A 15,916-nucleotide genomic window follows, 5' to 3' on the forward strand; every position below is an offset into this window, starting at 1 on the left:
AAAAAGGACATTTGATCCTTGAGTGAGGGCATTGGGCCTTAGAATGAGGGCGTTTGACTCACTGAAATAAACAGTTAAGACGTTAGAAGTTGATACGGTCGGTCCGTTTGATTCCTAAAAAAAAACGAAATCGGAATATCACTATTACGGTTGTCGCTCCTTTTTCTTATAAAAACTATAGTGTTTTTTTGTTAAGAACAAAAGATTATAGTTCTTATTGCTAAAATGGACAAAAACAAAATCAGTACAATCTAGATATTAGTTTTGTATATAGAAAATTTGCATAGAATGTATATATATTGTAATTACTAATTAGAATGTATTTATAATGTATATGCATATAATGGGGATTTTTCTTTGCAAATATTAATTTTTCTTATTATGACGACCTTACCCAAAAAAAAAAACTATTTTCTAATTTGGTTTATCTGTTCTTGTTTGTTATTTCAACCATGTCTATATATTTTTTTAATATTACGATTTTGGTAAAAGAAAAACTTAAAAAAAAAAACTAACTGTAGTGTGTAAAAAAAAAAAACTATAGTCTATAACGTACACATGCATTCTATGCACTATAACATTCCATGGAAAAACAGAAAAATCTAACAGACATCATATTAAATATAGAGACGACACTTTACAAGTGAGGAAAGATATTAGGAAGAGAAATGAAAGGGCAGCCACGTTGGGGCATTAAATTTAAATAATAATTGATTAGATAATAATAATGGTAGTAATACGTCAAGCCTTTTGAGGTTATGAATGCGAAATGGTCCCTCACGAGTCACGACCTAATCTCATTCAAATAATATTTAGCATTGCATCGTGTCTCATTACCCTTTCATTGCTTCCCAATTCCCATTATTGTTACTTAATTATTATTCCACTATTCTTTATAGCTTTTCCCCATTAACCTAGCTATTTAATTAGTTTAGAAAAAACATCAGTACCCTTTCATTGCTTTTGTACGGTACTTCATAATAATATGTTGGTACTTTTCCTAATGAAACAGAGACGCCAAAAGGTTATATTTAATTAATTTAACATAATATTAGTTCAGCATTTTAGTGATCTAATTATATTTGCTCAACCCATACAAGCGTCCAAACTTTTCGTAAAAGAATTTCGATTCAAACATCTAAAATTGTATACCAAACCAAGATGTAAGTAGTCTAGTGACGTTTTCATGATTCCTATGAAAAATGTTGAACCATTCTAATTCCTAGTTCGAACCTATCGTCTTGTTTGGGAGAGACGCTAATTCTTAATAGTAGGTTTGAGTCCGCGCTTCGTGCGGATTTTATTTTATATGTTTTATATATTATTTTATAAAAAGCACAATATATTCTGTTAGTTATCATTATTAGTGTTTCTATATAACAACAAATTTTTCTTAATTATTGTTTTTATTAACTTCTATTAATATTTCTATGTATATATATATATATATATATATATATTTCTATTAACTTCTAGATTTTATTTATGATCTACGTGTTACGCAGAAATTTATTTTTTAAACAGTTAATTCATCATATTTATCTTTTTATTTTTTATTAGACTCATTATTCATTTTTATATTATCATAGTTTGTTAGTTTCATTTTTGTTCTCCTTTCTGATTTTCAACATTTTTGTTCATATATTTTTTGAAATTCTTTTTTATCAGCTTTGTGTTATTTTTCCTCATTTTCTTTACCTTTCTTTTTTTTCATCTTCTTCGACTTCTATTTCTTTCTTTTTTTCCTTTCAGTTTTTTTTTATCTTTTTCTGATTTTAGTTTATCTTTTATTTTTACTTATCTTGTATATGTATTCTTCCTCGTCTATTTCGTCATATGTATACTTTTCTTTATATTTTGATTATTTCCTCTCCCTCTTATTTTTTCTTATTATTTTCATATTCTTTGATATTTGTTTTCATCATCGTCTTTTTCTTTAACTATTTCTACTTATTATTTATTTTTTCCAGTTTTTACTTCTTTTTTCTCGATAAAAATAATTTTTATAAAAATGTATGAATTAATTAAGTCATTAATTTTAGTACTAATATTTTTCTTTTATTTTTTTTAAAAAATAATACTTTTTTAAAGTGTGTGAATTAATTGAATCATTAATTTTATTTTTTTCTATCTTCATATTGTAGTCTCTTTTCTCATCATCAACGTTTTTATCTATGTGTTTTTCAAAATTGCTTTTCATCATTTTTGTTTTTTTCTTCTTTCTATTTTTTACCTTTTTTTTCATCGTCTTCTTCATCATCTTCGAAATTTCATTTTTTCTTATTTTGCGCTCTTATTTTTTTTTTGTTTGGTGTATGTATTCTTTTTTTTTACTTCGTATTCATCTTTGTCGTCTTAATTATATTTTGATTTTTCTTCTTTCTCTTTTTTTTTTATTTTTTTTCATCGTCTTGAACTTTCTTTTATCATCTTTTTTTTCCTAATTTTTCTTTTCAGTTCTTACTATTATTTTTTTGATAAAAATATAAGAATTATAAATAATGTATAAATAATAATCATTAATTTTAGTAGTAATATTATTATTTTTTTAATAAAAAATAATAGTTATTAATGTGTGTGAATTAATTGAATTATTAAATTTAGTTTTCATTCTTGATGCTGATGTGAACACCCTAGATGGAGAGAAAACTCTCTAATTATATAATAGATTAGAATAACTCAAAAGCTGGTTCCTACAAAGTAAAATTATATATTTATTTGGCTACACGTAAAATAATATATACAAAAAGAATTTAATCATAAATGATAATATAGATTCAATCATACAATATCGGCTTATTTTATTATTAGACCAATAATCTAGAAGAGAAAGAGCTTTTACATAGGAAACAAAAAAATAAAAATAAGAAAACTAAAAAGCTACATTTGATGAACTAGTTTTTTTTTGAGAACCAACATTTGATGAAATATTGAAAACAAATACTATATGTTATAAAGAATTTGATGGTCGTTATTCTAACAACATGTATAAAAGATTGTAAATGGTGATCAAAAGTGTCGCAGTTGTGCTATTCTTAATAACACGGCAACTACATGCCAGAGTTGAAAACCTAAATTAGAACTTCAAACATAATAATTTCATCGAAAAATAACAAAAATATTATACATTCATTTAGTAATTGGTATATAGTAAAATCATATGTGTTTATTTTACCACCATATTTTTATCTTTAATGGTAAGTTATCTCTCGTGACAAAAAACAGGGTATGTTGTCTCTTAACGTAATGGTTTGCTAATTTCTAACCAACCACAATTCAAAGATGTATTGGGCGCCGATTGTTATTATATAGATGTAACCACAAATTTTTTGTAACAAGGGTTAGATGTAAGCCTGTGACAACTTAGAAAGGGCTAGATGTTATGTATGTATGTAAGTATGTAATCATGCATATTAAATCCTAAACCTTATAAAGACCCAAAAAACCTTATCCAAAATTTCACGTCAATCATTGAAGATCCATCTCATCAATATCTCCGCCAATCATGTATATATTTAATATCATTTCTATCGTCTATAGCCAATAACAACTCTTTTAATAAAATAAAAAAACTATTATTAACTTTTGACTAAAATAAGTTTATCTCCTTTTTTGGCAAAGACTAGAATAATTACATGTACTTGAAATTTATACCTCATTATGGTAAATATATATATATATATATATATAATTTGTTTGTCCTTAGTCTTTTTATCCCTCCGTGAGAGTTCAAACCCAAAGGATTTTGGTGACTTTATAAAGGATGAGCCTATGCATGCATCAATTTCAAAGTGTTAATATTGTTCAGTAACTCAACTCACTCAACTCCAGTTAAAACTCTTCTTTCTTCAGTCCAGAAAGTTCTGGTCCGACCTTTCATTGAATGTTGATAACTTGATACAATACTTTGATTGACGTATATGCTGTCTAGTTATATAGTTATAGCTACAACTACAGATTTATGAACCTAAAATGTGAATTATAGTTGTAAACGTTATAAGAGAAAAGTAACAACCACATATAGCTCAAAGAAATCAATTATTCGACATTCCAAAACTTTACAAGAAGATTAATAACTCTTTGACTGGATATGAGTCATAAGAATTTAGCTATACGACTATGTAGATCAATTATGTTGTCACTACAAAAACAAAATAATGTAAAAAGATTGTTGAGTTTTGAATGGAACTATATACGATTTTGGTGGGTGACAACTGACAAGATGCATGTACAGGGAGATAACAAAATAGCATTAAGCCCATAACATGTCGGAACAATATTTACCAATACAATTCTATGTTTAAATTTGTGTATTTATTAATTTATATAGTCAAATGTAATTTATACAGTCAAATTTTATACTATAATTAAATAAAAAAGTATTCCGATCCCATTGCCTCCCTCCTCAGTCCTCACACACAAACATACCTAAGCACATGTGAATATGTTTTTTGTTTGGGCGAAAAACATTCGATGAGATCAAGAAGCCACGTAATTTGGACACATATATAACTGTAACACTTTTTCTTTATTATTGTTTGGTAAGTAGAACACAATAACACATGTTACAATTATGAACTCTCTTTCTTGCTTTATGCAAGTTGCCACTGAAGCTATTGATACCTCCCAATGGCTCGATTCACATTAATAGCACATCATTTTGCTTAACCACATCAGACAAACAATCAAAAAACACATCAAACAATTTTCAAAAATAAACAATTACAACGAGAAAAATAACTGTTCGGTCCTCCCCTGATTTATAAAGGAAAAACTCTTTTTTGGGCTACCGAATTAAACAACTTCTGATTTTTAAAGTGAGGGTTTCTCAGTCTTTTCTTTTGAGATTCTCCGTTCGACTCTATTTTGATCTTATTTTTTCTTTGGGCCTACAAACGTTTTATCGCTACTCGTCACATGCTTTTTTTTTTTTTTTTTTTGAATAAAATGTTAAATTATATTCAAGAAAAAAACAAACGTTTTTACAACTTTGATCCAAACATCTTCAACTTAACAATAAAAATTTTAGTTTGAATCTTGTCTTGTTGAGAACCAGGTTCTCAATCCTTCCTCGTACTTCATTACGCCATTGCTTCGGATCAAACAGAGCTGATTCCGGATATTTCTATCCATCATCTTCACCAGTTTATGTGTTGTTGAAGGTGTAACACCATGCCTTCGGTTGTTCCTTTCCCTCCAAATGGTATGGACTGCAATTTGGAATGAGTATCTCACCAGGTACGCAGTCGTCTGGTCGCATAGTGGGTTGGCAAGTAATTCAGATACATTTCCCCAATCGTTAACAAATTGCTGCCTAAGTAAGCATTTCACCAACTTTTCCCAGATTTTTCTAGAAAACGGACAGGAGAAAAATAAGTGATCTCTGGTTCCAAAGGGATCGCTGCAGAGCACACAACCAATATTTGCACCCACGTTCCAAGTACTCATCCTTTCACCAGTAGCCAATCGATTTTGAAATGCAAGCCAAGACATAAACGAGTACTTTGGAGTAGATTGAGAAAACCAGACTCCTCTGTACCAATTTACTTCTTGTCTTGCAGTTCTGATTTGTCGCCATGTTTCTCGTGTGTTAAACAGTGCTTTGTAATTGCCGTCTTTTACTTTCCACAACCTTACATCCTCTTCATTTATTCTGGTTCTCCTCTTCTCATTGGCGTCACAGGCTGCTTAATAGCTTTCGAGTCGATTCAATACCAATTGATGTTTTTCTCTTTTTTTTAGTCATAAGACCAAGCTTTTAGATTGATCGATTGTTTCACACAATTTGTAACACCTAAACTTTTTTATTTTCAACTAAATATTTACAATTTAGCAAAATAAAACTCGGATGAGAAAACTAAAGTCGGCGACTTTGACAAAATCTGATATTGATTTATGGGCTTATTACCTTTATACATTTTAGGTTTATAGCCCAAAGAAGATCCGAACCGTATTGCAACGACCCGATCCGTAAACCTTCCCGTTTAATTCTTTTCACTGAACCTCTCGAAACCTTGATAGTCGCCGTTTTCCTTCTTCGTCACCGCCCATCATCGCCGCTTGTGACCGGTGAGTTTTTCTTCTTCTCTTAGGATCGATGTGCCCATTAGAAAGGATATGTTTTTTGTAAATCTGGGTTTTTGGTTTTTCTTTTCTTTAATCGCTCTAATTAGCCTTTGATAGGTACTGAGATTATGTGCACCATTTCGATTAGATTGCTTCTACTCTCTGACATTTTTTGTTTTTCCGATTAATCTGAATCTTTTCATTTTTTTTTTCTCTTACGAGTATTGAGAAATTGGATTTGGTGTTGTAGATGAGCAGCTAGGTTTCTTCTATCGGCATCACTTTTTATTCAATTGACTCAAAGGATATGGCTGCTTCAATCTCAAGAAGAATTTTTCGCAGTTTTGGATCATTGGCAGCTTTTGGACGCAGCGGTTCACCGAGTACTGTCTCAATTTCAAGTGATAAGTAAAAATTCAAATTTTGTTTTTTTTTTTGTCTCTCATTGCTTCTCTGTCTCATTCGAACAGATTTGTCTGCGAATGCATCTGGATATGGTTTATGCTCTCTTCCTAATGATCTGAAGGTTGGTGTTTACATCACTTGCATTGAACTGGGTTCTATTAGCTACTTCACTGGTTATCTTCCTTAGTATTTCATTTTGTTTGGAGAGGTTGATTTAATTTTTGTTGTCAATGCAGTATGGAATGGGTTTACTTTCCAACCGAAAGCTCTCCACTTCTATTTTGACTCCTGATTCAAGTGATGATTCATTTCCTTGTGGTTTACTTACCAAAAAGACGGTGATTACACCAGACCGAACCATAGGTATGAAGTAGTTAACATTCACCGAACTAATTCCTATCTCGTGTCTCTTTCATGTTGTTTCCTGAGCTTTTTGTACCTTTTGTGAATCTTGGAGTTTGGTTGGGGGAAACGGAGAGTGAGTAGTGGTGTTAGAGAGAAATGTGATAACTCTGTTTTTAGGAAGAGTAATTGATCTTCAAGCCTTGCGTAGCTTATTACATGAAAGGTTAACACAGATATGATTACCATTGTTCTGTTTGTTCCTACTTCTCGTGCTTGAGCTTGAGACCTGATCAAGTCTCTGAAAAGTGGTGTCTTCCTTATTGCTGGTCTCGTTTTATAATTCTGGACAAGTTTTCACTGGTTGGTATTGATACTTCCGCAGGACAATATCAAGACTTGGTCATTCCGGTGACAAATTTTCAGAATGAAGACAAGGGTTTCATGGTTTTAGCAGGTGATGTCTTTGATGTTCCAATAAGGAAAGATATCATTCACAATGTTGTGAAATGGCAGCTTGCGAAACGCCAGCAGGTTACTAACGAATTGTGTCTCATAAGTCATAATGCCTTTAATTAGTCATATAAGCAAACAATCAATAAGTCTGACACCTATGGTGGATATTATTCAGGGAACTCATTCGACCAAAACAATATCTGAGGTAAGTGGAACTGGTAGAAAGCCCTGGAATCAGAAGGGTACGGGTCGAGCTAGACACGGTACACTGCGTAGCAACCAGGTAACATCACTCTTGGATTTTATGCTTTCTTTTCACCAAACTGTTTTATTCTGATGATATTTGTTGCAACCATTAGTTCCGAGGTGGTTGTATAATGCATGGGCCCAAACCGAGAAGCCATGCGATAAAGATGAATAAGCAGGTTCGACGCCTTGGACTGAAGATAGCACTGACAGCTCGAGCCGCAGAAGGAAAAGTTAGTTTCTTTCTCTTATCACTCATAACCTTATGTTCATGATTTTTCCATAACCATGCCTTGTTATAAACCGGCCTGATCGAATCCGCTGATGAGAGAGCTGAATGTTTTTGGGAAAAAAAAACTATGCAGCTCATCGTGTTTGATGATATGGTATTGCCAACACATAAAACGAAGAACATTGTGAACTATTACAATCAAATGGAGAACACAAAGAAAGTACTCGTTGTAGAAGGTGGTCCTATCGATGAAAAGCTAAAGCTAGCAACCCAAAATCTCCACTATGTCAACATAATTCCATCAATAGTAAGTTACCGAATCACATATCGAACTTTGCGGTTTCATGATAAACTGGTTAGCGAATCTTGAATCTTGTGTATGTAATGCTTTGCAGGGGCTTAACGTCTACAGCATTTTGCTCCACGATACGCTTGTCATGTCCCGTGATGCTGTGAATAAGATCGTTGAGCGTATGCACACTCCTATTAACCGTTAAAGTGATGTCTTAAAACGGCATTCTCAGTAAGAAAACTAGAGATCACAAGGAAGACAGTTCCAAAAACATTCAACATGTAGTTTCTGTACCGGCAATGACTAGCCGGTTCATTGTTAGCTTTTGGGTCTGGAATGTTACAAGATTGAGTTTTTAGATGATGTTCCTCTCTGTTTTTACGCAAATCTACCCTTTTCTTTTACCGTTTTGAATATTTATCAGGTTTTGATGGTTTAGAAAGAAAAAGTTCTTATTTACTTAACAAAAAACTAAAATTATCTGACAAATTTTAAAATAAACACTCTTTCTGGACTAAATGTGCTTTTAAATGTTTGTTTTACAAAATTTGATATTTACTCTTGATTGTTTGCTTATCTTTGATTCCTTGGATTTATTCAATTCTCTCAGTATCCTACGTGATAAGTACTTCTTCGCTATGTCTTTTCTCGATGTTAGCTTTCAAGTTTCAAGTGTGGATATTTGGAAATTCTTTTTATTAAATACCGCTGATTTTGAAAATTCAAGTTCAAAATCAATACGAAAGTTTTGGAACAAGAGCGTGTGTACATATTATACACAAACATATTTATACAGACATAAACCCTACATTTATGTGGTTTAAAAATACAAAAGAAAATTTTCCACCAAAAAACAAATATATATACATAGAAATTTCTAGAACAATTATAATGGCAAGCAAGAGAGTCGCATCTATGGTCAGTGACTCAGTATTCTTGTTATCATCCTCAGAATGTCAGGTAAATCTCTTAGGTGATTGTAAACAGATTTTAATTGTATTTAAGAATTTGAATGTATTTTAAACAGCTACTGCGATATTAATCTTCTTATATAGGTCCAGTGTGTGTCCTGGACTCCCTGGAGTATGTGGATCTTTTGTTAAACCTGACTGCAATGGACTCTGCCATGAGTTAGGGTTTCCTGCAGGAAAAATATGTTGCTGTCACAAAAAACATCTGGATTTTTTGATGTACCAGCTACCACTTAAATGTTTTTTTTTTCTCTTAATTTCCTTCACTCTAGAAAAAAAAACAAAACTTTACATTTGCATTATGATGTTTACAATCATGTGCATTTCTTTATTTAGATGTATACATCGTCAAGAGCTATCTATTCTTATAACGGTCTTTATTTTTCTCTTGATTTATTTGTATTAGATGAATACCCGCGTATACACGCAGGTGTTTTGTTTGTTTTATATATATATTTTAAATTTCTATTTTTCAACAAAATTAACCTATTTTTATTTTTGATAAAGAAAATATTATCCAAATTTGTAAAAATATAGTCATTTTTTTTTCCACAGTAAAAATATAGTCATTAAATGTGATTTTTTTTGTTTTAATATAATTTATTAATAGACATTTTTTTATAAGTTTAATCTAATTTTTTGTATTTGGTAATATGAATATCATATGAACTCGTAAAAATGTAGTCATTATTTTTTGTAGATGTAATATTATTTATTTTTGCACCTAACCAAATATATCTTCATTATTATTTTTCTCAACCTGTCTTTTTGTTTGTTAGTTAATTTTTAATGATAAAAATATGTATTTTGTAAGACAAATTTAATATCTTCACCAAATCGTATTTTGCTTTCTGCCCGAGGACTTCAAGTCTCAACTCTTTGTCCTGGTGGTAGGGTTGTCATCGGTGAATATGTCTTTATACAAAGAAAATAGATCAATGTCTATGTAAACAAAACCAGAATGAATTCAATACAAGAAATATAATACAGTTTTCAAAAACCCATAAATCAAAGAGGAGGCAAAGAATAAAAAGTTTTACCTATTGATTTGTGGAATTTTGAGTCGATATTAAAAAGCATTGGAGATTGTTTGAGATTCCATCTTTCCAATTTCCAAAATAAAATTAATTTGCAGTTTATTATGAACCATAAATTGATATGTACTCCCTCTGTTCCTAAATAGATGATGTTTTAAGATTTAGTATTGTTTCACAAAAGATGATGTTTTAGAAGTATTTAATGTTATTTTATTTATAAATTAAAAAATACTTAATTTACATTGGTTGTAAGAATATCAAATTTCTGAAATAGTATTGAAAAGTGTGAATAAAGGTTATATATTTATTGAAAATAGCAAAATAGTTTAAAAAAAAAACAAAAAGTAATTAATAAAATATGTATTTATTGCTTCTTAATAAGTGTGAAAATACTAAAACATCATCTATTTAGGAACAGAGGGAGTACTTCTCTTTCGGTTTTTGTGTTTAATTAAAACGAAATTAGTATAATTTAATTGTTTAATTTTCTCATAATTTTTTTTAATCTGATGTGTCAAAAAAATGAATGCTGATGTGTCAACCTTGTGAAACTCAACTGAATCTTTATATAATAGATTAATGAGTTAAATCAGGAACGATTAGTTTAAGGAAAAAATCCCTTTCTATATAAAAAGATATCATAAAGAAACACAATAAAAATCAAACTTGGCTGACATGTCATCGTATGAGTGATTTGAGTTAATTGTATGTGTTTTTTTGTGTTCTTCAAATAAAATAACACCAACACTACGTTTTCGATATAACATCTAATTTTTTCAATATTTTACAAAACGCCAATATTAACTCTTATGAAATATTGGTGTTTGAATGATACTTGTGAATGATGATAAACTAAAATTAGTCACAAATTTTGCTGAGTGTTTATACTTAAACATGATAATTAATAATTAGAACCAAAATTCGAAGCACTATCCGATCACGAAAAAAAAATCATGACCCTAACATTAATTGTATTCTTATAGATTTCTTATAAGAATAGTCATCTCTATCTCTTTTTTACTGTTTATACGTTATTTAAACTCAAAAACGTCAAAACTTTCAAGTTAATAACATTTCGACTAATATTTGTTTGGAACCAAAAAATAAACATACAATACAAAAATGACCGAGTGTAACATTTGTTGGCAAAATTAATTTGGCTTTGGAGCCTCCCATGATGCATAGCAAGCATATTCTATAAACCAAAAATCTTTTAAAAACTATCTTTTAATTCACCGCTCAAAATGTACAAAGTACAGTTCCCATTCTTTATACCTTTTTTCTGCTGAAACCGTCAAACAATCCCTAAGAAGAAATGAAATCTGATAACCCCAGATCGAAAATAAGTAGCTCTTGTTGCTATAATTTATTTTCTGCATAACAACAGAGAATAAAAAAAAAATATATAATCACAATGCACGACTTCTTTTCAGTTTTATGAAGATTAAACTATTACAAATTAATGATCAAAGTGACAATCTCAGTTCCAAATCCAACTCTTGATTGTCACTCGATCCTGAGTTCTGGTTTCCCGATCCCAACGATTTACTTCGCCTTGTTGAACTTGGATCCTGTTTCAAGACAAACAAGAAATTGATTAGCTCACTTATATTCAAATCGACTACACTTTTAACAAGGTTAGTTAACCAACATTTAAATATGACATAACTACATTGAACCACGGTTACACTAAACTAAGATAAACCAGAAATTTCAGTGAAACAGATCCTATTTCAAGTACAAAACAAGTGGATCCTCCTTCGAATTTTTTTTTTTTAATAATAAAAGTATACATAGACTATTAGTCATGTGATATATGAAAATGTTAGTAACAATTGTACGACTTCGTTTAGTTATTATGCAAGATCCTGTGAAACACTGAAACTCTTTTTGTTTGTTAACTAGCTATGACATGATGAATATATATATATATATATATATATATATAAGTGAGGGTATATATAGAATAAGAAATTTCGCACAAAAAAAAAAGAATAAGAACCTCGTGTAAGAAATGTCTGGTGATGTTGGGTTCCAAAGAATGTTGGCTCTCTAAGATGCCGTAGTTTGGGTTCCAACTGTTTTGAACAAAAAAAACAAAAGGTCATTTTTAAGACCAAACCAAATATCCAACACAAAACAACCATAAAATATTTATAAAACTTAAAGGACAGTGAAAAGTGATTTTGGTGATTTTATATGTACCTCATGGTTGCTCTTTCGTACTGATCTCCATGTACACCCATCTGCCAATAACAAAAAAAAAAAACCTTTAATAGTTTATATTTAAGTTTTTTTTCTCATATTTCACATTTGCATCATCACTGCATGATTATTTGAAAAGAGTTTTGTTATAGAATGACTGACTAAATTTTTTATAATTTTTCATATGTTATAGGGATTTGAAATAAACAGTAAATAATTAATTAGATAAAGTTAGATTACATATCCAAGTAATATACTTCTTTAAAAACACACGCACACACACACCCAATATCATGTATAACCGCACACATATAGAGCCTAAGGAAAATATATACCATCATGTTTGGATAAAAGCCATAAGGAGTCGATGTTGGTGATGATGTTGATGCATATGTAAAGGATGGTGATGAAGATGGTATGGATGAATATCCTCCTTGAATCCTCACATCCTCCTACATTCACATTTACATATGACGGTTTAATTAACATATATATTATACTGATGAAAAGAATCGAATTAGATAGATTAAAAATATAAAATTAGTGATATATATTTCATAACATATAACTTTCTTCATGTACAACAATTTACTTGACAAAGAACAAAAACAAAATGTCTTTATGTATATCTTTAAAAGTGAGAGGAGTGCCCTCGTGAACTTAACAACGCATAGGCTATCAACTTATATGAAATCTATTGTAATCAAGATTTTAATCACTGATTTTACCTATCCTCGCGCCAAGAGTAGATAGTAGATTCACATATATATAGGTTTCTTTTCTACTTGAACCCAAAGGAAAAACAAGTTTATTATCAAGATTGCGACTAGTACATTTAATTATAGTTGGTGGATATGTTAAATTGAAAGATAAATGAGTTTTGACCTGATCGAACATGGTTTTGGGTCAAGACAAGAAAAGAGAAGAAGATATGTTTTGTGGTTTTGCGTTGTATTTGATTGTTAGATGATTTAACCTAAATCTAAAGAACATTTAGGTAAACTCCGATCACCCCTTTAAATTTCATAAAATCATCTAAAGTTCACGAGACAATTATTAAAAGAGATCCGATAACCCGCATAAAAAGAGTAAAAGCTATGAACTTGTACCAGATTTTTGAATCAAGGTTATGACACAATATACCACTATGTTACACTTGCATGCCCCGATCAACTCTGGCGAGATCATATAGTTATTGTATGTACCTGAGGATACAAAGAAGGATTATAATTGTTGAAGCTGTTGCAACTCATCTCGCCGTGTAATCTAATCTTCTCCAGTTGTGCTACTCCAAGACCTCTTTGTGGCTGCTTCGGCTTCTCGGAACCATTCTTCTTACCTCTTCTAGTCGCCGGAGATGAAGAAGATGACGTTGGAGATGATGAAGACGGCGAAGATCCTCTCATGTTTGGTCTACCAAAGAAACTACTTCCCATGTTTCTTTGATCAGATTTAGTTATAACTTCCGGTTTTGATGTACACCGGAAAATCAAGAGCTAGAGAGAGAAAGTCTTCTCTATAGAGAGAGAGAAAAAATGATTTTATTTTACTTTGGTTGGCTTTGAGCTGAGGAATCAGAGAGATCTCTTTCATGGTGAATTTGTGATCTCTTGTTTTATAAGCTATATTTTAAAGATTAGTTTTTATTTTAAGTTTTAATTTAAAACCTTTAGTATAACTACTGCCTAGCTGGATCAGGATTGTGTCCAGATTTCAATAGATACGCCACGCACACAAATACATTACATTACATAGATTTTATGCCCTTATTTTTGATTTTCCAACTCTCTCTTACTCTCTCTCTCTATTTATTTATTTGTTTATTAAACTAATTCATTAACCATTTTATTAATTACAATGATTGTGCTATTAAATAATATTAATGATTAGCAAATTTTTTCTTAATTATTTTCACTCTTGGATGACTTAAAACGCAAAGGACTTCGATGTTGATTCGATATAATTCAGTTCTCCTTGTTTTCAATAATCCAGCTCTAATCGAGAAATTTACTATATAAATCTACAATAAGTTGATTTTCATATTGACCCACGTAACAAACAGCTGAGGATCTATATTAATACTGTTACTTTCTTATAATATATAGTCTACAATTTATACTATTTTTCCTGAGTTTTTGAAATGTTTTTGTTTGTTGTTGCTAACTTCATATATCAAGAAAATAACAAACTAAAAAAAAAATCAGAAAAAGTATTTTTTTTTCACTGAAATACCAGTTTCAAAATTTCAAAAGATTTATGTTCAAAATATAATTTTTACGTTATAGTTTCTATTTACATTCATATTATGATCACTAAGATTCTTGCGATATAATAGAAGATCTTATATCCAGATTTTAACTACTAGCAATATTACGATATGCTATTGTTTCCGATATTCGTCTGTTGACGATATCTTTTTCTTCTTTCTTTATTGCTCATATCCTCAGACTCTTAATACCATGGCGGATTTTGTAGCCAAAAAAACTTTTCGAGCTCTCATAAATGATGAAGTTTAAAATTTGACCCAAAAAAAAAAACTACTAGCAATATTACAACATTTAAAAACATTTCTAAAAAACATATTAAGCATCGGAAAGTATATAAAATACTGTGTAACGTAAAATCACTTAAATGTCATTATTACGTAATTATAAATGGATTTTATTAGATTTCATATATAGTTTAACTTACATTTGGAAGAGTTTGCGAAAAATAAGGAAACATTCACATTTTTATCAATATCACATATTTCACGCGCAAAAAAATATGAAGGTAGATAATTTAGTATGAAATGCACGTATCTACCATCATGATGTTATGTATGTAAATTCGATATCACCAGTTTGAATTTCTAAACCGTTTTAAATATCTAAGCTATTGACAAAAAAACAAAAAAAAAAGTTTATAGTTTCAATAAATCTTTGTTGTACCTTCCTGAAAAATCTTCAGCAACCTAGTATTACGTAATTAGATATATAATTACATATGTCATGATATTAGGTTAACATTTATAAATAAAATAAAAAATATTTAAAAAGATGAAAAAGTATATTTATAAAAGATTAACCTATATAACTAATATATAGATTAAAAACAACTGTTTTGTCAATAATATAATCGCATTTACAGACAAAAATATCAATATAAACTCGAAGAACTATTATCTAATTTTATATAAATGTTTTTTGTCGGAATAAGTGATGTCTATCGAAGCTGCTATGTAAATGCACATTTTCACGATAACTCTTTTGTTATTTTTATGATATTCCACTACAAAGAAAACATGCTATTTTGGATGACTAATTTCATCGGAAATTTTTTGGAAAAAAACAATTACGAAATTTTATGAATTTTCAAAGTTAAAATCAATTGGTAACAACTATTTTAGCTCATATCTATTTTATATTTATGTTGGTTCTTCAAAATTTCACATATAAAATCCTAACATAACGAGATGATGGTTCTTATCAGTCTATTTCAAAGCGAACTTATTTTAGGACTGGTAGGTCACTTTATTTGGATCAATAGAGAAGCTTTGATATTATGTTAAGTTTGAAAGACTTCCAACTCAAAATCAATTAGAAGTGAATGGATTGCCTCAAATCTTTTATATTATTAGTGGTGGTCTCTTTAAACTTTCGATATGAGATTTTAACATTTCCCC

At 30.0% G+C, this 15,916-nt stretch overlaps 2 protein-coding genes across 3 annotated transcripts; one reads left to right on the forward strand and one right to left on the reverse strand.

Annotated features, from left to right (window-relative positions):
- The first annotated feature begins 5,986 nt into the window (after window positions 1-5,986).
- On the forward strand, window positions 5,987-8,402 carry LOC18025705 (50S ribosomal protein L4). Its single transcript, XM_024160275.1, has 9 exons — window positions 5,987-6,069; window positions 6,317-6,449; window positions 6,537-6,592; window positions 6,708-6,834; window positions 7,199-7,347; window positions 7,445-7,552; window positions 7,629-7,748; window positions 7,881-8,054; window positions 8,143-8,402. Exons 2-9 carry the CDS (start codon window positions 6,374-6,376, stop codon window positions 8,242-8,244), a joined length of 912 nt encoding a protein of 303 aa, XP_024016043.1. The 5' UTR covers window positions 5,987-6,069; window positions 6,317-6,373; the 3' UTR covers window positions 8,245-8,402.
- Window positions 8,403-11,513: 3,111 nt separating this feature from the next.
- On the reverse strand, window positions 11,514-13,688 carry LOC18025706 (protein SPEAR1). Of its 2 annotated transcripts, XM_006408859.1 has the most exons (5): window positions 13,458-13,688; window positions 12,588-12,704; window positions 12,253-12,293; window positions 12,050-12,125; window positions 11,514-11,618 (listed from the first exon to the last, which is right to left on the reverse strand). In XM_006408859.1, exons 1-5 carry the CDS (start codon window positions 13,686-13,688, stop codon window positions 11,514-11,516), a joined length of 570 nt encoding a protein of 189 aa, XP_006408922.1. The 2 variants fall into 2 exon arrangements, with proteins under 2 accessions (XP_006408922.1, XP_024016088.1); XM_024160320.1 differs by lacking the exon at window positions 12,588-12,704.
- Window positions 13,689-15,916: the final 2,228 nt, after the last annotated feature.

The sequence above is a fragment of the Eutrema salsugineum genome, unplaced genomic scaffold (assembly GCF_000478725.1).
Source record: "Eutrema salsugineum unplaced genomic scaffold, Eutsalg1_0 scaffold_12, whole genome shotgun sequence".
Taxonomy (NCBI): Eukaryota; Viridiplantae; Streptophyta; class Magnoliopsida; order Brassicales; family Brassicaceae; genus Eutrema; species Eutrema salsugineum.

Bases quoted from the DNA above. Each gene is read 5' to 3' on its own strand.
- LOC18025706 (XM_006408859.1), bottom strand. From the start codon at position 13,688: ATGGGAAGTAGTTTCTTTGGTAGACCAAACATGAGAGGATCTTCGCCG. The intron at 12,126-12,252 runs GTACATATAAAA...TGTTCAAAACAG, and splicing joins TACGAAAGAGCAACCATGAG to TTGGAACCCAAACTACGGCA. The intron at 11,619-12,049 runs GTTCTTATTCTT...GTCTTGAAACAG, and splicing joins CCAGACATTTCTTACACGAG to GATCCAAGTTCAACAAGGCG.
- LOC18025705 (XM_024160275.1), top strand. From the start codon at position 6,374: ATGGCTGCTTCAATCTCAAGAAGAATTTTTCGCAGTTTTGGATCATTG. The intron at 6,835-7,198 runs GTATGAAGTAGT...ATACTTCCGCAG, and splicing joins TACACCAGACCGAACCATAG to GACAATATCAAGACTTGGTC. The intron at 7,749-7,880 runs GTTAGTTTCTTT...AAAACTATGCAG, and splicing joins CTCGAGCCGCAGAAGGAAAA to CTCATCGTGTTTGATGATAT.